Genomic DNA, 22,484 nt, shown 5'->3' on the forward strand with positions numbered 1-22,484 from the left:
CATAATTGGGGAAAAAAAAGAAAATTAAAAGAATAGCTAAAAGGGGGAAAATGAAACTGAAGCAAAACGAAAACAAACCCTCAGCCTATTAAGGATGAGAAATTCTTAACATCCCACTAAAATCTTAGGCTGTGTCCCCACTTGTATTTAGCCACTGCACAAACATGTCCTAGCAATTCTTTTTGCCATCCTTGTCCCCATGATGTTGCCTTCATTTCATCTCATGAGTGAGAGACAACCTTGTGTTTAGCTGTACTGGTATTAAAGGAGTAGTATTTTCCCCCTTACTCTGACATTGCCCAACAACAATTTTAAGAGGTATAAAATCTATTAAGATTTGTCATCATTGCTGCCTTGGAGGGAAATAAGTAATTGGCAGTGATTGGGAACAAAGATGATAGAAGCAGGATTAAATTTATATTACTGCCCATTGGGGGAGATGGATGGTAATATAAATTTAATTAAATAAATAAATAAATAAATAAGGACTGCCAATGGGGACAGCAACATTGATCCTAGTACTATTTTCTGACTCAAGGGTGGGTGGATTTTCCGACTTTAATTTAATAGTGGGAATGGGCCCATAGAAAATTGAAGGCATTGATTTCTGGGAAAAACTGCCTGGATGAACAGGTGGAGGAGAGTAATAGGCTTTATGGACCTCTGACAAATACAGTATTCTAGAGTAGGATATGGCTGGCTAGATCCCTGAGAAGCAGTCATACCAATGATGAGTTAAAGGGCTCTCACTCATCCTTGAGTTGGCAGAATACTATTCCAGAACAAAATTTCCTGACTTTCTCCCATCTTTGACCTAAACCACACATGCAAAGCACTGACAACTTCTCTTGTTCCACCAAAAATGAAGCTGGCTAGTAAACTAGAGAGAGAGAATGAAAGAGCAGAGATTATTGGGGAGAGAAAGTAAGATTTGGCTTTGGTCTCCCTTTTCAACACCCCCCTCCCCCAGTATTAGCTGCTGGGACTGTTGGGCACATTAAGCACCTGGAAATATGCATAGATTCTGTATGAGGCAAAAAAAGGTTTATTTCACTTTGGGAGATCAATATCTATTGTCAAAGATTACATGACATTGTCTATATGAGATCCATGTGAAACCATAATCATGGAACTGTTTCATTGGCACAGAATTAGCTATTATGGTCATGGATTCAAAGTTTTCTGGCACTGCCATGATGGAAAAACACAAATGCATAGAATGAATTCTCATGGATCATCTTTATTTTTATATGGGATATCCCAGAAAACAAAGTATAGATCAAGAGGGTTTTTTGGGGGACCCAAAAAGCTGTAACAATCCAAAGTATATTTTGATGCTGCCATGGGACAAAAATATAAATCCAAGTCAAATACCCCTTTAGATTCTCTTAATTTTTAGCTAGAATTAATGGAGGAATTTTTTGTAGATAAATTATGAATTTGCAGAATTTATTTTGCTTAATTACTATAGTAACAGGTAATGTTTAGAATGAGAATGATGTTAACGTAGATCAGGTAGAAATCCATCAACTTCATTCAATTAGTTATTGTGAACAGATTGCGGACCTGATGAAATTCTGTGAAGAAGTTACTATTAAAGGTGAAATTTGGGGGAAGCAGTATTAGGCGTAATTTTATCAGGGATCTTTCCAGCAAGTGATTGGAGAAGCTGCACCATAAATACCTTCCTCTCCGCATCTCCAAGTTGACCAGAAAGACCAATGCCAAGTGTGGATGAAGCAATCCTCAGCTCTAAATCCATCATAGCATATGAGGATCAGCAAAGTTTTACAGCTTATGTTGCACACAATATTAAGATGTTATTGTACAATATCTGGGCTTTTGAAGCATAAGAAAAAAATGGTATGGATATGATTTACTCTGTGCTGTGCTGTCATCTTCTCTGACCTTCATTCAAAACTAGTGTTCACTATTGCCGTTGAGAGACCACTGAAATCAAACTATTTCAGTACTTGCATTTTTCTACAGAGAGTTCCAAGAGCAGCCATGTACCATCAACAAAAACCTGTGTGCTGGGGAGAATGTCGATTGCATCTACTAATACTGTTTTAGGCTACATTCACAGTGAATGGTTGGGTTTGCCCAATATGCTAAGCTACAGCATGTCTAACTTGTTTATAACTCAATATATTGTACAAAGCAGACAGTGCAAATGCTTGCAACTGGATTCATTATTTGCTTGTCTTCTTTAAGATTACAGAACATTAGAAATGGATCTACCTTAGCTTTCCCTGATATGCTAATTTTCTATATACTGTATATGTATTTCTGTTTGACAGAACATTTTATCATGTAATACCACCCTGCAATATGAAATATGATAACCCAGACATGGTTTTTAAGCACTTCATCTTTTTCTGAAAACTAAGTCTCGGGTCAAAAATAAGCAACATGGGGTACTTGCTAATAGCCTGAGTCTTTGGATTAGGCCTTTTGCTAACCCTGTCAATAGCCCAAAATCAGCTACAGCCACCCATGCAGTCCTCAGCACTACATTTCAGGTGAGTTTTTTTTTTTTTAAATTTCCAAATTACCATGACATAGTATTGTTCCGTGGCAGTGGCCCAGCTACTACACTGCAGAATAATTAAAAGGGTTGCATTAGAGGGTTTTTTCCCCCTGCTGCTGAGCATGCTGCTATCAAGGACAAATAGAGTGAAGCACAGGGATGCTTTTTTCTCATCAAGCTTCTGAAGTAGCACAAACGATGATCAGAACAGTGCACTTCTTCTTCTCTGCTTAGCAATCCATCCACCTGGGCTTACATCGATTTGTAGCATCTTCATCACCCACTTATCTTTCTGTGCTCCATCAAGGAATTCATCCAGAGATAATTGCCCTAAAGAATCATTGGCAAGACAGAAGAAGTCATAGTATGTTAAAGATGGGGGAGATGCACTCTGTCCAATCCCATGAGTCAACTACCATCTTCCTTTTTCACTGGACTATAAAGAGGAAAAGGAAATGTGCTAACAGATTGAAATGTTGCTTCTTTGATTCATTTGCCATTGGAAAACAAATGTTAGAAGACATAGAATCATTTATATTTTCCTCAACTAGGACAGTTATATTCCAGAACAATTGAGTGAGGCAGAGTCACTTGGAAAATCTGATTTGAACTTTCAGAAACATGATTTGGTGGGATGGTAGACGGTAGTCATCTGCTCCTCATAAATATGTATGGAAGTCAGGAAAACTCAGAGCAAATTTGGAAAACCAGATAATGAAATATTTAGGTGTGCTTGGAATGAATCTTTCTGGAAAGTATTCTCTATAGTACTGTACAGAAATTGAGCTGAATGATTCGCAGTCTGGAAAATTGGCAAGTCTTTCTCTTCCTCTCCCACCCCCACCCCCCACCTCCCCACATAGCAGAGATAATGAACCTGGGTGTCTATCAGAGAAAGAGAGAGCTGAAATTTCCAATCTGTAGCATTATGGAGTGCTTGCTCTCTTCCTAGAGCTGATGTGAAACCAGTTAATTTTGCCAAATGCATGTTTAAACATTGTTTAAATATCTGTCATCAATTCATATATTTTTAAAAAAATAAAAATTGAAAAAATCTGTAATTCAATAATTCAAATACTACAAGTTTGTTTTTGTACAAAAGAAAGGAACTCAACAAGGGTGTGCTCCTAGGATTCCTCCGTAACTAAATGACTGTCAGCTGATAATTCAGTAACTGTTAAAGTGTCAATCCAAAAAATACCCATGTTTTAAATGACACTGATTAAATTTGTGTACTATTTGCATTAGGCATAGACAATCCGTTGCAACCAGAAATTTTGAGTTACAATTCTCATTAGACTTGTAATGGACCATGATGCTTGGGGATCATGGAGTTTGTATTACAAAAGATCTGGCAGGTATCAAATTGCCAACCTTAATTTCAAATAAGACATCAGTACGGCCCAAAATCAAGTTATTACCATCTCCATTCTCATCTACCAGCTCAAATATTCTTTCCACAACTTCTTCTGGAGTGAGACCGGGAACAGCTCTTTCTTCATCAGATTTGTATGCTTGCTTAAGCCTATAAATAGCCTGGAAAAAAATAAACCCACAGTATTAAGAGGAAGCCACATAATAAACATACATAAACCTGAGACAAATGTACATAGAAGGTTGATGAATACTTTGATCAAGTGTTTGAAAAAGAAAATACAACAAAAGAAATGTTTCAGGAAATTTATAGGCATGAGTGATGTAGACTGCTTCCACATGGACTATTCCTAGTGCTCTATCAGACACAAGGCATTGTGCAGGTGTTCCATCTTTACTTCTTTTTAACATTTTTAGTGTTAAAAACAAAAATATAAAAAAAAAATTGGAAAACACTGATGAAACATACATTATCTATGCTTGCCTATAACCCAGGATTTCAGGTTTGTTGTGGAAAAAAAATAACTAGTACACACAGCTTATCCTCTCATACTTCATTTTTCTCTTTCTGTGAGAGAGTAAAATTAACCAGAAAAGAATAACTCATGGTCATACCTGAACCTGTTTGTTTGCTCTTAAATAAACTGGGATCATAAGTCAGCAAATAGCAGTTGCATCCATTCTTTTCCTTTTATTGTTCCTAACCTTCTGCTTAAAATGTAAGGGGAAAAAGAATCCTTCATCTTCTTTCCTTCTTTTGGTGGGATTGTGGATTGTGGACTCTGCATTTTCTTAAGAATAAATTTTAGACTTCTCTCTTTTTCTTCTTGTGTTATTATGAGCTATTCTTTGACCAAAAGCAACTTTGGGCTTGCCTTTTACCAGATTGTGGAATCGCCATGTAAAACAGCCTTATATTTTATGCATAAACACTGTTCACTTCTAGATACTCCAGATTCACAAAGTGGAGGTCTATCACACTAAAAAAAGTTATAATTGTAAAAGTAGTAAACAGCAGTGTAGATGAAATGATGAGTTGAGGAAGGGGTGAATAGATTTGGAAAGTCTATCCTCTTATACTAACCACAGTATAGCAAGTGTAATGTACGTAACAGCTTCATTCTGATTCTTTTTAAATTCTAATTTTTTTAAAAAAGTAGAAAGCTGGCATGTGCAAACTAAAGCATTAGCTTCCAGCTGCCCCAAATTTAAAAAAGGTGGAATAGCCGGCAAAGACATCACACATTTCTACTTACCTCCACTATTTCTAGGAGCTCAGGTTTATCTATGCAGCCATTTCCATCTTTATCATATATCTTGAATGTCCATCTCAGCTTGTGTTCCAGTTTCCCTCGCAAAACCAGATTCAAAGCAGCCACATATTCTAGGAAATCAATGGTGTTATCCTGGTAATATAAAATAGTCACTTTAATTGTGATCAGCTTAGATCTCAACAGTAGTACATTTACTATTTTGTGGCTCTGCCACATTATACACTGCTTATGGCTATGAGCTGTTTTTCATGGCCTCTGGAGCCCAGAGCGAGTTGCCAAAATTCAACAGCAAACAGCTGAATCATGGTGGTACTTCTTTTTTTGTATGTGGGGGATGGAGGGGGAAGAAGAAGAAAAAAAACCTCAAGTAAAATGGTTAAGCCTCTAATGGGCTGAAAGCAGCTATTTTGCATGAAAATGAGCGAAGGGAGGTCTGAAAATGAACATCCTTTCCCTTCTAATGACACAATAATCACATTTTATTTATTTATTTATATAGCCACCCATCTCACTTTTACATGACTCTAGGCAGCTTACAATAAAACAAATAAAAACACAAAATAATAATATAAAACAAAAATAAAACACATAGCAGCTGGGCACAATCTACTCTATCATCCATACAACCTACCTCCCATCCATGTACCAACATTTTGCCTGCCCCTTCTCTGCAAAGAAAAGGGAGGATTGTATCTATATTCACTCTTAGGGGGATTTGTTAACTGTGGATCTTACAATGAGAATAACTATTAATCTCAGCTGCAATTGAATGAAAAACACATTTATAATGATGGGTTAATTTCTTGATGCAGCTAGGAAGTGAAGCAATGGTATACAACTGTGCATATACCCCAGTCATAGATAAATACACTTCAGTGCAATATGTGGACCAGGACTGTGTTTGTCTAAGCATGCACCTGATCTTTCTCACTATTATATTTAACTGATCATTATCTTCAGATTTTTTTCGTTGTTTGGCTGGGGAAAGAAATTCAGAATAAAAATTGAACTACATGAAGCATGGTCTACAGGCAAAGACACTATCTTTCAGAAAGAGTTTAAGCGTGCAACTTGTATGTATGTCCACTCTATGCAAAATATGACAGTAGCATATAGTGGTGGACAGTGAAGTTGACTGAAGTAAAATCCCATTTCCCTAAATGCCAGAACTTCAAAGAGAATCCAAATCTGAAAACAACAGTAAGTGCACTGTGCTCTGGGTTTGCATAGTACACTTAACTGTAAAAAAAGCCAAGGTTAAGAAGCTGCAGAGGATGAGGCTAAAGAGATCACGTGCACAGTTTTATAACCAGCTAGCGTGATTAAATATGTTAAATAACTTTTGTTAAAAGGAGAACACTTTTATTCTCCCCTCTCTTAATGTGTTTCCACTTAAAATTTCAGGAACAAAGCTTAAGTTAATATAAGTCAGTAAGTCTCTCTTATTGGGAGGAAAATGATTAGTCCAACTATTTCATTAATTTCTCCTCTCACTGTAATGGGAAAACACTCACAGAAGGTCAATACTCAAGTCAGTAAATGGGACACATTCTGCCCTTCCTTTCTTTTCCTCCAATTTTTAATTGAATATATTTATCTCATTTAATTTCATAAACATCTTTTCTTTTCCTTCTTTTCCCTCCCTTGCTCAAAATTAGTTGATTCTGCACTTGATACATATTTTGCATTAAAGTTATATTGTCAAGAAAAAATGTTATCCCATACAAATGGCAAAACCACCTTGGTTCTCAGGTGCTTTCTCTCTTAACCATACACCTTCTGTAATAAAGTTTGTTAACTCTTTATTAACTATAGGCTGAATTACAAAGCCTACAGATGTTTCCAGAGAAAAGGTAACAGTAAGTCTGAATATAATTAGCATGACTTGAATCCATATGCCTTCACTTTCCATCATGTAGATGCACTCCCAGTCCACATCATAAGGGATGGGATGTCTGAGGACTGGGTGATCCTATGCATATTTTGTTGCTTCTTTTTGGCTGATATAAGAACCTATGCAAACCTGTGGCTCAAAATGACTATTTGTAATGCATTGGAACTAAACAGGCTGACTTTTAAAATGTTTTTGCATGGGTTTCTTGCTCATTCTGATATTGCAACTCACATTTCTCAAAAAAGACTGACCCACATTTACATGCCAGATTCAGTACACTAAGTCTTATTACTCTTTTTCTGACTAGAACGGGTGCATGAAGTTAACGTGATATGAAGTATTGTGACATTACCATGTTATAAAATGAATGTGTAGGTGTTGTTTAAAACGCCTTTAGCATTTACACTGTACTTAAATAATAAGTTCAGTGAGAGAATTCCAGTTTATTAGCAGGAATTACAAGAAACTGTTTTTCTTCTAATTAATTCTCTGTTAACCCAAAGCAGGTTATGTGATCCAGAGCCATTAAGACAGCAATATATTTTGATCAGAGCCAAATGCCTTTTTATATAACAGGCATAACAAGTAATCATGTATTTAATATAGTCACTGCATTAGAAAACAAAACAAAACCATTCTTCCACTACACAGAAATGTCAGCATGAATCCTGCATCAACTGCTTCCTTACCAAAAAAAATTATTATAATGACATTAATCTCTCCAGTTATGACATCCCTACTTTTTTTCCTCCTGGGAATATCACCTTATGCTATAGTAGAATTCATCAGATTTTCCCCCAATTTTGAAATAATGGACTGGATGCTATGGGACATAACTGTCAGCAGTTGGAAGAATTTTGACCTATCAAGTATTTTTTAATTAATTAATTTTATTTATTAATCAAATTTATCACCGCCCATCTCCCCCCAAGGAGGGACTCTGAGCGGTTTACAAATAATAAGTAAATGATTTTAAAAGTCATTTCACAGAGTCCTGATCAATGCTACTCAGAGCATGATGATGATAAAATCTATCAACAGGAAGAAAAGTAAGAATCTGAAAATAAATACCTTTAACTGATTAGTTCCCCTCCTGTACAGCATTCTGGGCCTCCTGAACTCCTGGCATACTTATCACATTTCTTATTTGAAACATAACACCATTTTCTGCATGGTCATTCAAAAATATATTTTGTTGTGATCTATGAGACTTGCTCCTAGATAAGTGGCTGTCCAATTGTAGCGTTAACAAATAACATCTAGCCAAAAGGGAAACTCCACATTTAGAAACCAGGAGAATGTGAGCTTTCAACTTTTAATGTCAGTTTTAATGTGCTTACCCCATTCTTATCGAAAGCTTTGAACATGTTTTCCACATAATCTGCTGCTTCTTGATTATCATGAACCCCAAAGAATCGTTTGAATTCATGCATGAAGAGAGTCCCACTTGGACATTCCACTACAAATTTCTTATACCATTCCTGCAATTCAGCCACATCAATCTCAACTTGTTCTCCTTCCTCGTTAGTGAAATGTTGTCCCATGTTGCTTTGAAAGATAGAGAAGAAATGTTTCCTTCCTTCCTTCCTTCCTTCCTTCCTTCCTTCCTTCCTTCCTTCCTTCCCTTCTTCTTAGTAATTTTTTTCTTCTTAGATATTTAATTCCTTTTACCTTTCTTCAATCACTACTGCACATGTAAGCTGGACTTCTTCTCATCATGTTCCTTTTTACTTTTCTGACCTGCAGCCTCTATTCAATCTTGTTGCAGAATTTTCTCACTATTTCAGCTTAATGCCGTTTCCCTGAACTAAATCATTACAAGATAAAAATATCTAAGGTCAATAGGAGATTCCCACATACGTTGCAGAGACCTCTACATGTCTCAGTGCAATGCTTTTACCTAGAGGAACTCCCAGGTTGGTCTCTGATGCTAATCTACTGATATGAACACTACCTGATTAAGAGTTATTTATAACCTCTTTTTTGCTGACCCTGTTTGAACCATATGTGAACTTATCACAATTGTTCCCCACAAGTGAGCAGCCAATCTATAAAATGACAACCTTGCTGCTTATTTCAAATTATGTGAGACATTCAGAAATGGAGATGAGATTAAATCTAAATCATTTTGTTGATTGTCTTCATATATTCCATTATCTTTGAAACAGGGGCCAGCTTGCTAAACCAAAGTATGGCTTATTTGTGTTGGGCTTAACATGTTGTGTAAACCTAGCCATTGTGATTTTTAACCATGATTTATGATTCAGTGAATCTAGCCAATTATAGTTCATAATTCAACCTAGCCATAGCATCAAGATATGAATGTTTAACAATTGCCATTTTCAAGTTTTCAAGCAATTGAAGGAAATAAATTTACTCACATTCTTTCCAAAAAGGAAGTTTTCCTATTATACTAAACTCCTTAGCAACCTTTTGTATTACAAATATAGGCTTTTCCCAAGATATCAGCCTTATGTCTCCATTAAATTAAAAGCTTATCCCAATTCCCTTTTTCCCTGTCACTCCAGACCAAACTTCTGTACTCATGTTAAATAGAAACAAACAACTGTCACTTTAAATAGGCCTGAGCCCTCCTGATAAACAGATACATCCCATTCCAAGAGGATTAGCAGAGTGTTTAGAAGAACCAATAATCTCTGTTACAATAATAGCAGGACATGAAGGATTAAAGGGGGTAGACTGTACAGCAGGTCAATTTTAAGCAAAATACAACCCCAAATAATATCAACATCATTAACAGCTGGTTAACTTAAATCAGTATTCCATCTATTTCCATAATTTCTATGTTGTCTTCATCCAAGATTTATGGCATAATAACAATAAAATGATAAACCAGGATGAATGTGTGACAGGTATTTTATAACCCATATAATTCAATGATTTTGGCTCCTCCCCCTTGCATGTTCGTTTGGATTGATTTGATCCAGCTTTTCCACTCCATCAACCAAAATGTTTTTGCCTGATCCCTAGCATTGTGCTATCAGAATTCATTTTCCTTTTACTTAAATCTAAAAACTACAGTTAGTTAAGTTTGTTAGAACTAATAAAAATGACTCATAAGAGTGCAAAATTTTTGGATTCTCCACAGCTACACTATTCCTCAGGCAAGGTTTTGCAAAAGTTAGGAGATGAAGAAACTCCCAAAATTAGGCCAGAGTTTTCTGGTTCAAGATTTCTTATTCTACTACAGTCTCAAGATAAGACTGCAGATTGAGCACAGTATTAGTGGTACAAAGGGACAAAGAAAATGATTGCTTTCTCCCTACTGGCTTCCAGAGGGTAGCCATTATAGGAGGAGAGGTGTTAAGTCAATCGTAGACAAACATCAAAAGGAGTCTTGTAGCACCTTTTCAGACAAACACATTTTATTAAAAGGTATACATTCTTGTAAGCTACAGCTCACTATATCAGATGCAATAGAGTGGCTACTCTAAGTAGATAAATTGGAATAAGGTGGGGGAAGGTAGGGGTTATGCAGATACAGTATGGACTATTTGTGAGGCAGATTACAAGTATTTTTTCAATTAGCAACTGTCATATGTTAAAAATCCATTGTTAGATCATTCTTTTAGCCATCTTCCATTCCTCCCTCCCCCCAACTGTACAACTTCTTGATATTATCTTGACAGATCTCAAACACTTATACGGATATATAGTAGTTGATCCAGAGTCATACTAACAATCCTGTTGATCCAAATGTGACCATAATGGAAGAAAAGAAGTCAAACCTATGAGTTCCTGTACCAACTGACTACCAGTTTTCTAAAATAGTTATTTACCACAGATGGCAAATTATATTGCAGTAGAAAACCAAGTAAAGCAGAAAAATAAGTCTGCATTTACTTCTCTGCCTGATACTATATTGGGTAGATCATACCAAAAGCTTGTTGGTACTCAAGGGCATGTCCATATTTGTCCATGCTTAATAGTACTTAACTCTTTATATTATGAATCCCCAACATGGGATATTGGGAAGCCACAGGCACAGGACAGAAACAGAGTACAAGGCATTTCTTGTTGTGCTCCAGTCATTCAGTGGCTTCTGACTCTCCATAATCTGATGGACATCATTTCATCAGAACTTCGTCAGTAACCGCTTCTCTGAGTTCTTGCAAGTTCATGCTTGTGTCATCAGTGATAGTATCTAATCACCTTGTTTTCTGTCAGCATCTTTTTAAAATTGCCTTAGATTTTTCCAGGCCTCAGTGTCTTCCCAGTGACACTTGCTCTTTCATTATGTACCCCAAATAGTTAAGCTTTACTTCATTATTAGGGCTTCCAGGTAGCAGTCTAGTTTTACTTGATCTAGTATTGAATTATTTGTTCTTGCAGTACAAGGTATTCTCAAACATGCTGTTTCAAAATCAACTATGTGAAACAAGATTCCACATGCTCAGGCCATCACTGTGTGTTGCATCGCTGTTATGCAAGTTTGAATGTTAATGATTTGTTCTTGGGAAGACAGAAAAGCCTCTCTGTATTTACTCTGAAATAACACCATCATGAGGAATAATGAATGCTGTTTCCTTATGCTAATACTAGTCCTTTTAAATACTAATGTACAGTAGTACTAATATGAACATATGTCTAATTACCATTAAGGATCCTTTACATTGTTAATGGAGGATATGTATTATTTTATTTTCATGGCGTTTTGGAATCATAATAACCAAATGTATCTTTTTGTCATTTCAGAGATGCCTACTTCAATGTGAATATTCTTAAAAACAACACATAATAGAACAACATTGTCTATGCTGGTTCTATTGTAGGTGTAAAATCACAGAAGTGGCAGGGATCTTAGGAATCATCTAATTTAACCACCTGCTAATGCAAGAAAACCAGTTATTGCTGATAGGCATGTAATAAACATGTAACTAAAGAAATTTCACTATCTTTAGAGGAAATCTTTCCAGTGTCCGACGCTGTTTACTATCAGGAGGTTATTCTTTTGATATATAATATTTATATATTATTTATAGTCCATATGGACTGTGTAGGAAACATGATCCTATCTATAACTCATTAAAGCTCCTTTGCATGTTCCAAATCATCTCTTCCATACTGAAAGTAAATAGTAATTTGATACCATTGCTTTAGGTTCCACTCTCTGGAATAAATCTGCTTTGTTAATCTAGCAAGTTGTGGTTTGGTCAATAAACCATGATTAAAAATTGGTGTGGTTTGCTTTGGTTTTATTTTAGTATTGGAAGAGCAAGAGCTAACATCTAGCCATCCTCAAGTGCTCCCCAAAAAGATAAGCAGGGTTAAATGTGGTTAGTAGTTGGACAAAAAGAAAAAGTTAGACAATCTTAGGGCTGCAGGTTAAACTGGGAGGTCAAAACAAAAAACAAAACCACACAAACATGCAAAAAAACAACAACAACAGAAGAAAATGGTAAATCACTTCTGTATTAGTGCCAAGAAAACAAGGAATTGACTTTGGCTCAAGAGAGTCTTTACTCTTTTAGTTATAGTGACCACCAGGAGGCACTGCATTACCAGTTTCATCTTTATTGGGAATCTTCAGATACAAGCCACTAGATATTATTCTCTGTGGTTCAGACTCTCTACCGGAAATTGAACTCATGGACCTTTGGACCTTAGACAAATATATAAGTGGACTAGCTTTAGGAACTACCCAGGTCCTGGGGCTTAGCAGTTGCAGGAAGGAGTATCCATAAATGCAATCAGAATGGTATACAGTATTACTTTTTTAGCGTTTGTGTGAACAAAGCCAATGAGACCAGAAGTGCAGATAGCACAAGGGTCATGGTGCCTTACTCTAAATACAATGGTACAATGCATTTCTACAGCTGGGTTTACACAATATGCTAATCTAGATGCTTCACGAGGGAAAAAAAATCGCATTGCAACTAAGTCCTTTTCCAGACAGGACTGCAATAGGAAAATTAAATTGCATTGAGCCTCATTGGATGCTTACTGTCTATGATATGTTCTAGATTCTTCCTGCTATAATCTCAAGAACTCCCATTTTAAATCTTTTCCAAATGGGATTGTGAAAAATGGGACCAAGTTGCTTAGCCATTTTGCATGGGGTGATTTTTATCAACACTGGGTCTGCCAGTCCCCTAGCTCCTGCTATCATATAGTGGCAGAGAGATACCACCATAGCAAGCAGACAAAATCTTTGCAGTTTCTCTTCTTTTACTTTTTCTTATACTTAGGGAGAAAGGATTTTAGTGTGAAACTGAGGTGCAATAAGTACTTTTCACTAGCAATGGACAAGCACTGACTAGCTAGGATGTCTTTGGCAGGATTTAGCTGACCTTGGGCGATCTCAACAGGTGGGCACAGCTGGACTTGGTTAGAATTTTGATGGCACACCACCAGAAATTCCAAGACCATAGAGTTGATTGGAAATCTTTAAAAATGACAAAAACAGAAGGCAATAGCAAATAATTTCCCTCTATGTGGTCACCAGGAGTCAAATTCAATTCAGGGGAGTCTTTACCACTGGCCAGAAAGGCTGAGCTCTGATTGGTTATGCAAGTACAATAGACTTTGGTGATGTAAATATATTCATTTCTGCAGTGCTTTAGTTGCCTTAAATAGCCTGTTCCACGTCTAGCTTTGTTTAATTTGTGGAATTGGTAGGACTGCAAAGATCCAAACTACCACTAGATGGCAGCAAGGAGACAGAAAATTCTAAAACTTTCTGCCACACTGATATTTATTTATTTATTTATTTATTATCCCACCTTTATTATTTTTTATAAATAACTCAAGGCAGCGAACATACCTAATACTCCTTCCTCCTCCTATTTTCCCCACAACAACAACCCTGTGAGGTGAGTTCGGCTGAGAGAGAGTGACTGGCCCAAGGTCACCCAGCCGGCTTTCATGCCTAAGGCAGGACTAGAACTCACAGAGTCCTGGTTTCTAGCCCAGCACCTTAACCACTAGCACTCATAAAACTTTAGTGATGGGAAAGCTGTCTAGAAGTGCCTCTCGTCAAAACCAAAGAAATCACATTATCATTTACTTCTATTGCATAGATTTATTAAACTAACTCTAACCCATTATAGTGTGTGAAATGTTCATACAAGTTAAGGAAGCAACAGCAAAAAGTATCATGGGGAGCCAAAATCCAGTCATCAGCTGTCCTAGGCAAGCCAAACATACTATTAGCAAACATGAGCTAATGAGCTGGGAGGATTTAACAAAACTGATTACTCATTTTCTTTCAGACTGTTTATAAAGCCTGTTCCCACATGTTAGCTATGTTAAAGACTGAAAGAAACTCAGGAAATGCCAGCAACAGGATGGGATCAGATCTTTGCTGACTATATGAAAGGTAAAGGAAGAGGAAAAAGGTATCACTGATATTTCCCATTTGGCATAGCAGCATCTATTACAGCTTAAGGGTCTAACAAGGAAGGATGGAACACAACATTCCATTATGAGTTATTTTATTGCTGTCTAATGGTTATCCAGATTGTTGCAGCACAGATATGGTAGTCTTACAAGAATGGTTGCATTTTACACAGTCATATAAGGTTTATCCTGCTGCTATTCCCTTTTCAGGTAAGCAGAGTTGTGCAAAGTGCAGAAAAGAAGTAAAAAATTGTAAGACAAAGAAATTAAAGGATTAGATAAAAATAGCAAATTACTTCACATCCATATCATTCACCATAAGTTTCTTTCTCCACAAACCATCCTTGTTTCCACTACATGATCTATCACTACATATATTGCCTTTTGCTCCTTAAGCTTCTCACCAATCTCTTTTTGAGGATCTCATCAGCTCTAACCACAACTTGTTTAACCTTCCTCTTAACCCATCCACTCTTCCCTGATTCATTTCTTTTGCAGTTTAATCCTCATTCATTCTCTCTGTATATCCAAACCACTTCCACAAGCTTCATTCTGTACTGATCACTCACTTTTGCATTCAATCCATATTAATTAAATGCCTTAATTTTTGACCCAACTCTTCTTGTTTTGCTATATACACTTAAGTATCTCATTCCCACTGTAGCCACCTTATTTGTAAGTTTGTCCTGACATACTTTTCACTTCCATACCACAAAATGGGCAGACCTTTTCTTCTGACAGTGTTCATTTCTCACAACTCACTATCTTTCTACCACCATTCACATGCCTTAAAATTGTTCTATCCATTTTCTCAACTTCAATAAACATTCTTCCAATGGACATGAATTTTATCACCTTCCTTGATTTCTTTCCTGTTTATGTATTTATTTATTTTAGTTCTCAAATTTATACTATCGCCCATCCCCCCCAAAAGAGGTTTACAATAAGTTAGTCAATTAAAAATTAAAAACAGCAATCATAATAAAACAGAAAATATAATACAATATAAAAATGAAAATAGAAGTTAAAAAACCAGATGGTTACAAAAGATCATAAATACAGGGGGAGCACTCTAAGGTGCCAGCCATCCCCAGGACTGACTACCCCCCTCCCCACCCCAGGCTCAGCAGCAGAGCCAGGTCTTCAGGGACTTCCGGAAGGTCAGGAGGGATGGAACCTGCCTGACCTCCAGTGGCAGGATGTTCCAGAGGGCAGGAGCCAGTGCAGAGAAGGCCCGTTTCCTGGACCCCGCCAAAGAGAGTTCTTTAATTGATGGGGTCTGTAACATGCCCTCTCTGCATGATCGGGTGGGACAGGTTGATGTAATGGGGATGAGACAGTCGCTCAGGTAGCCTGGTCCCATGCCATGTAGGGCTTCAAAGGTGATAACCAACACCTTGCATTGGACCCAGAAGCAAACTGGTACCCAACGCAGCAAGGGTGTTACCTGCGCCAATCTTGGGGCACCAAGAATTGCCTGCATGGCCACATTCTTATCTTGAGATTGTTCATTTCCCCTGCTCACTTCATCAGAGGCAATTGTTTATTAGCGGAGAGGGCAGCTAATACAGGAGTGAACACATACTATATTATAGAAAAAACAGTGAGATTGTTACTGAGTTCTTTCCTTCCTTAAGCTTTCTAGTTACTGGAGTTACCACCTTCCCATGGAGAGTTTGAACTTCAGTCCAAGTTCTAATTGGATTCAGCCAATGAAATAAGGATATACTTCTTGTGCATTGTGCTAAGATTTGTTCATTTGTTTTCCATGCATCCCTTTCTCCTACATAGTAATATCCTTTATATTTTGTAAATGTTTTTTCATTTTTCATTAAAAAAGTTTCTTGAAGGCATAATTACGCTTGCTTAGTCCTAGTGAAAACAAGCATGAAGGGTATGTATGCATGTATGTATGTATACATGCTGTTTTAATTATTGCAGTTAATAATTGTTTTAATTATTGCAGTTTGATTGTCTTGCTTTTTGGCAAATTGTTTTTATCATTTTTTGTGCACTGCTTTGAGTTCTTTCAGGAAGAAAAGCATAATCAATATAGCCAATTTTGTGTTAAATTTTGCTCTAGAAAATATATCTAGCACTGGAATACCCCCTTGATTTGAAAAACAAACAGGAACCTGATGTACGAGCATATTAGTATTTCTGCTTAGAACACTGGGACATGTCCTGCAATAAAGCTACATCTACATACTTACAGGATATTGTGTGTAATGGCATTGAGTCAAAGCTAGCAGGAAGAGTAAATGGCTCTTCCTCACTTGACCTGAATCATGGTATGAAACACTTTTTTTTTTTGCATGTCCTCATGATACTGCCCAAGGGAATCCACCAATTGCTTTCCTTAACTTGGTCCATTATAAATAGGGAGATCAGTATTTATTAGTCTTGTACTGTGCCAGTATAGAAATCAGCTATGAAGAAGAGCCCACAAACAAAACAACATTCAGGCTTTAAAATATTCTGAAAGCCTGTGTACTTAATTTTGCATTGGTAGTTTAACAAGACTTAAATGCCATTATTTCATAATTCAACTCTGCAGTATGTGCCTTTCAATGATACAACAATAGTAATATGATAGGAACATGTGTTTAAAAAAATAGCAAAAGCCAAGTGAAATAGCATTTTCGCCTTTATTATTGTTACAAACTTAGTTAAGATGAACACATTTCAAAATATTGCCACACAGCTGAATGCTGGACAGAGTTTCCAAAATTAGAGACATATTGAAGATACTTGAGAGCAGACTACACTCTGTATCAGTGTTTTTCAAACCTGGCAAGTTTAAGATGGGTGGACTTCAACTGCCAGAATTCCCCAGCCAGCATGTTCCCCAGTTCACACATCTTAAAAGTTTTCAAGTTTGAAAAACAGTGTTCTATATGGATAGAAGAAAGGGGGGAATCCCTTCCCTTTTTCCTGATTCATATGTATAAAATTACAGTGTATAATTTGCTCTCTCGAAACCAAGCTTCATTACTGAGTCATCAGATCCTTAACTTAGGAGGTAATGAAAGTGAGGAATCATACCAAGAATATTTTGAAAGTTGTAAACTTATTGGAAAAAAGATCACGAAGTATGGTAGTCAAAAGTAAAGGCATATTTATACTGATAAAATAGAAACAAGGAGGCTGAAGTATTTTGATACTGTTTGGGAAGTTCTTGATTCTGTAACTTTGTTGTTGTTTATTTGTTTAGTTGCTTCCGACTCTTCGTGACTTCATGGACCAGCCCACGCCAGAGCTTCCTGTCGGTCGTCAACACCCCCAGCTCCCCCAGGGACGAGTCCGTCACCTCTAGAATATCATCCATCCATCTTGCCCTTGGTCGGCCCCTCTTCCTTTTGCCTTCCACTCTCCCCAGCATCAGCATCTTCTCCAGGGTGTCCTGTCTTCTCATTATGTGGCCAAAGTATTTCAGTTTTGCCTTTAATATCATTCCCTCAAGTGAGCAGTCTGGCTTTATTTCCTGGAGGATAGACTGGTTTGATCTTCTTGCAGTCCAAGGCACTCTCAAAATTTTCCTCCAGCACCACAGTTCAAAAGCATCTATCTTCCTTCTCTCAGCCTTCCTTATGGTCGAGCTCTCGCAGCCATATGTTACTACGGGGAACACCATTGCTTTAACTATGTGGACCTTTGTTGTCAGTGTGATGTCTCTACTCTTAACTATTTTATCAAGATTTGTCATTGCTCTGTAATGATTCTGACTCTGATTCTGTAACTAGGTACACATATTGTGTTAATCTATAATATGTTCTGTTTGGTTTTGGCTTACATGTTATATGAACCACCTGACTGCAGTTTATTCAGTAAACTAGAGTTCAATAAACCATTGCTTCGTATCATCTATAAATCCAGTCTTTGCAGAAATTTTAATCATGCTGCATCAAGGACCCCAGAGATTGCTACAGCATCTTGAAATCAGCTACTTAAATCATTTCCATATCTTACTTTGAAATAATGTATACATATTTTAAAGAAACAATACTGGTATAAAACAGAATACTGAATACGTACAATTGTATTTCAACTGGAGTGTGTTACTCTAGAGTATCTCCAAAGAGTTTTGAAGAAACCCAGTATGCTGAACCTGCAGAGGAACAGAGAAATACCATTTAGCCTAGGACTGACTTGAGTTTTTGCAGTAGCTCCTTAATGGCTGGTTTCACACACTGCATGAAGCTTGAATAAACTGCAGTTGGTTGGGTTCCTATTATATGCTAACCCATAAACCTGGTGTATAAACTGGAACATCTAGTTCATATAATATATGTGTCTATTGATTAGTGGGACTTATAGATTCAGAATGCATTCAGAACTGACTCTGATATTAATTCCAAGCCAAAAAAATCACATTATAACTTACCATGATGTATGAAACTCTTTGGAAGGAAAGGATCTGCTACAGCCAGAAAGAAATGCCTTGCAACCTCTTCCTTCCCTATTTCTTTTAAATGACCCACCAGTTGATGTTGATGGAGACTGTGTCGGTAAAAGCAGAAATGTACAGTCCAGCACTGTCTGGATGAATGAATGAATGGCTGAGAGACAAGAGAGAGCAACAGAGAGACAGGGGAGAGTTTTTCTTGAGATTTGGAACTGGCTGGAGTGACATATTGAAGTTTCTTACCAAGAGAGCTAGGAAGAGTTTTTTCTTTGAGTTGCAGAGCTGAAAACTGAGCACGTACAAGCAGAAAGGAAACAACAGCCAGCTAAGTGTGCTGAAGGTCCAGCAGCTATACTGAAGTAAAGATAAAGCAGTATTGAAGGCACAAAAAGTCCAAGCAGGAATGAAGCAGACTAGGAATGCTCCAGCAGCAAAAGCAGACTTTAGTGTGGATAACCAGAAGCTGTCCAGTGGGTGAGACCTATGGAGAAGACCTAGTAGATAGGTAAATCTATCTATACACTACTACTAAACTCTCGTGTCTGTATTTTGTAACCTTTAACTGGGCGAAACAGTGCATCATGGGCCATCAATTTTTCGAACCAAGGTACCTCAAATGGACTAACTCACAGAATGTGTCTAAAATCTGGGACCATGACTCCCATGGAATAGAACTTCAGCAAATGTTATAAAACATTTTATGACATAAAATTATCATAAAACATTTTACGATGTAATACAAAATGTCATAAAACATTTCCTGTGGTCAACTCCTATGTTCGACAGTGCTATACAGTTCAACATTGGCTACTTTCAAGGCAGATACATCTCTCCCTGAATTTTTAAGAACTTTTCCAGTACATTAGAAGCTCTGACATTGTTGAAGGCATTGAGGAATCTGGTAAGGAAATCTCTCTGAAACAATGACCCAATGAGTCATGGGTTGTCTAGTCAACCACAAAACTACTGTGTGGGAAGTGTGTGGCCTACCAAGAGACCCCTGTGGCAAGGCCTCCAAAGGTGTTCAGTAGGAAGGGCCTACTGAAGAGACCACAGTAGTGGGTGGCCCACTGAAGAGGATCAGTGGCTAAACAGGCTGAGACTGGCTGGGTTGGCTTCTCTAGGGCAGAACTTAAACTGAGCCCTGTATGCCCAGCCAGTCTCAAAATTATCATTTCACCAGTTCAGCCAGTCTCAAAAGTCTCATTTCATCAGTTCACAAATAAATTCTAGGGGTTCTTAGAGGGACTACAGTAAACCAGTGCCAGAGGACAAGCCAGCATGGGCCCAGACCCCTAAGAAGACAGCTTGGAGAGAGAATTCCTGTAACAATATCGCCAGTAAACTGATTAATGGGATTTGTTGCCTTATCTATCTGTGCTGTTTATCACCCCGAGTCAAACCTATGACTATACAGAAATGACCAAAGTGGTATAAAATGCCATAAGGAAAAAGAAAACAGAAGGAAAGTTTAAAAGTACCAGAGGCAACTGCCAGAAGGAGTCACAGACAAAAGCAATGTGTGTTGTAAGCTTTCCCTCTTTGGACATTGCACGCACATATGAAAGGGGCAAAGCTAGGAGCAAGATGGCATGACGCTGCTTTTGTCATTTTGCCAGAAGCCTTGGATTCTGCAGATGTCTCTAAAAACTACATATCCACTGGAAAAGCTGTTTTGGGGAAAAGCAGTATCATTAGATACTTACCATTGCTTTATACAAAAAAAGGGGGATTTGTTTGCTATAATCATGTTAACTCATGCTATAATCGTGTTAACTCACTCTCCCAGTTTGAGGTGGTGAGAGAGTAGAAGCTGGCAAGGACGGAAGCGAAGAGCCTGAGATTAGAGAAGGTCATCATTAAAATATGGTATAAGTGTCCTCCGCATTCAAGGCCAAGAAACTCCCAATAAGGAGTGTGTTACCACTCATATAATGGAGTGAGATAAAGATATTTAAACCCTGAGCTCTCACACATACAGTAGAGGTTATCATTGTACAGTATCTGACCTTCTTTATTACTAAAGCTTCTTGTATCTGGAATAAAAGCAACTTATCTGAGCCCTGACCTTGATTCTTTGTGTTGCTATCTCAAGAACACAGGTTTGAGTTTCCAGAAACAGATTTATTACTCAATCCTGGGTGAAGTCTTAAGAGATGGAGACTTAATTTTCATAAGACCCTGAAGAAGTTCATCCCAACAGATTTCGGAGTGCCATCAAGAACAGATAATCCTCCTAATAAAAGGGAACCAGCCATAGAATCCCTGAGGACTAGGATGAATTTACTGCACATATTCATCAGCAATCTGTCATGAGGGATGTGCATGGAGGAAGCCAAGCTGACATATGACATAATGGCCCTCAATTATTCAGAATGGTGAAACCTAAAGAGATAATGAAGAACCATTCCATGATCTGTCTAAACTATGGGTGTCCAACCTTTTGGCTTCCCTGGGCCACACTGAGTGAAGAGGAATTGTCTTGGGCTGCACATAAAATATTTAATATAGTTAATATATATAAGTAATAAAACTTCATTTGTTTTTTATATTTTTATTATGAAATTTAAAAAAAGAGGGCAACATAAAACTAATGGAATATTTGAGCTTGTTTTTGTCAAACTAATGCATCAATGAAAGTGGTTGCAATTCTCAGTGAGTACTCAAGGTGCTCATCAGAAATTTTAATTCTAATTTTACCCTTTGTGTGCCTCATCCTTGAAAACAGTTGCTCACAAATGTACATCCTGCCAAAAAGCGATGTCATAAATAAGGTGTGATTGTGAAGTAAGGGATATTATTCTCCAGGAAGATAGGTCTTATACAAGTCCAGTAGAGAGACATGATCAAATTTTTCTTTGAGTTGAATATCTGATTGCAACTCTATGCATTCCATTTGAATATTCGGAAGTAATGTAGTTATGTCGACTGAAAATGGAGTTGAAAATATACCAAAATATTGATGATTTTTCCAGAAATCTTGAAACCTGTTCTCAAATTCCTATATCAAACCAAGAAGCAAGGGTGCATATTTCTCGCTGTTCACAGGACTGTGTTTAGCCAATGTATTAAAATGTATAAAATTATTTTCCGTAACTTCAGCTTGCCATACTTTAAGTTTCATGTCAAACGCTGTTATGGATTAAAACATTGCAGTGATAAGTTGGCTTTCACCTTGAAGATGCATGTTTAACTCATTTAAATGAGCAATCAAATCCACCAAAAATGCTAAATCTGTGAGCCATTTTTCATCTTCAAGTTCTGGCACAAATTTCCTTTTTGATTTCATTTCGTAAATCATAAAATCTTTTTAGCATTTTACCCCAACTTAGCCACCGTACTTCAGAAAAGTAAATGATGTCCCCATAATCAGCATCCATACTTTTAAGGAACTCCTGGAATTGGCAATGATCCAATCCCTTGGCCCTTATGAAATTCATTGCTTTGTTGACAATTTGCATGACATTATCCATTTTTAAAGCTTTCGCACATAAATTTTCTTGATGTAGAATGTAGTGATACTTCTTCAAACGTGAGTTGTCGGTGGCACTTGCATCATCTTCTATCAACTTTGTAAGTCCCTCACTTTTATCAACCATCGCCGGGCACCATCAATAGATATACCAGATATACAATACGTATGTTGAC

The 22,484-nt window shown here is 37.3% G+C and overlaps 1 protein-coding gene across 1 annotated transcript; it reads right to left on the bottom strand.

Moving 5' to 3' along the window:
* Nucleotides 1-2,580: 2,580 nt before the first annotated feature.
* GUCA1B (guanylate cyclase activator 1B) lies at nucleotides 2,581-8,661 on the bottom strand. Its single transcript, XM_063300079.1, has 4 exons — nucleotides 8,413-8,661; nucleotides 5,161-5,310; nucleotides 3,952-4,066; nucleotides 2,581-2,860 (listed from the first exon to the last, which is right to left on the bottom strand). The coding sequence occupies exons 1-4, from the start codon at nucleotides 8,614-8,616 to the stop codon at nucleotides 2,733-2,735; spliced, it is 597 nt and encodes a 198-aa protein (XP_063156149.1). The 5' UTR covers nucleotides 8,617-8,661; the 3' UTR covers nucleotides 2,581-2,732.
* Nucleotides 8,662-22,484: the final 13,823 nt, after the last annotated feature.

Source organism: Candoia aspera, chromosome 3 (assembly GCF_035149785.1).
Source record: "Candoia aspera isolate rCanAsp1 chromosome 3, rCanAsp1.hap2, whole genome shotgun sequence".
NCBI classification, from domain to species: Eukaryota; Metazoa; Chordata; class Lepidosauria; order Squamata; family Boidae; genus Candoia; species Candoia aspera.

What these genes read in the sequence shown, in the direction of transcription:
- GUCA1B (XM_063300079.1), bottom strand. Translation starts at nt 8,616, where the DNA reads ATGGGACAACATTTCACTAACGAGGAAGGAGAACAAGTTGAGATTGAT. An exon ending in AGCTCCTAGAAATAGTGGAG is followed by an intron (nt 4,067 to 5,160) that starts GTAAGTAGAAAT and finishes ATTTTTTTCCAG; the next exon opens with GCTATTTATAGGCTTAAGCA. An exon ending in GGTAGATGAGAATGGAGATG is followed by an intron (nt 2,861 to 3,951) that starts GTAATAACTTGA and finishes ATGATTCTTTAG; the next exon opens with GGCAATTATCTCTGGATGAA.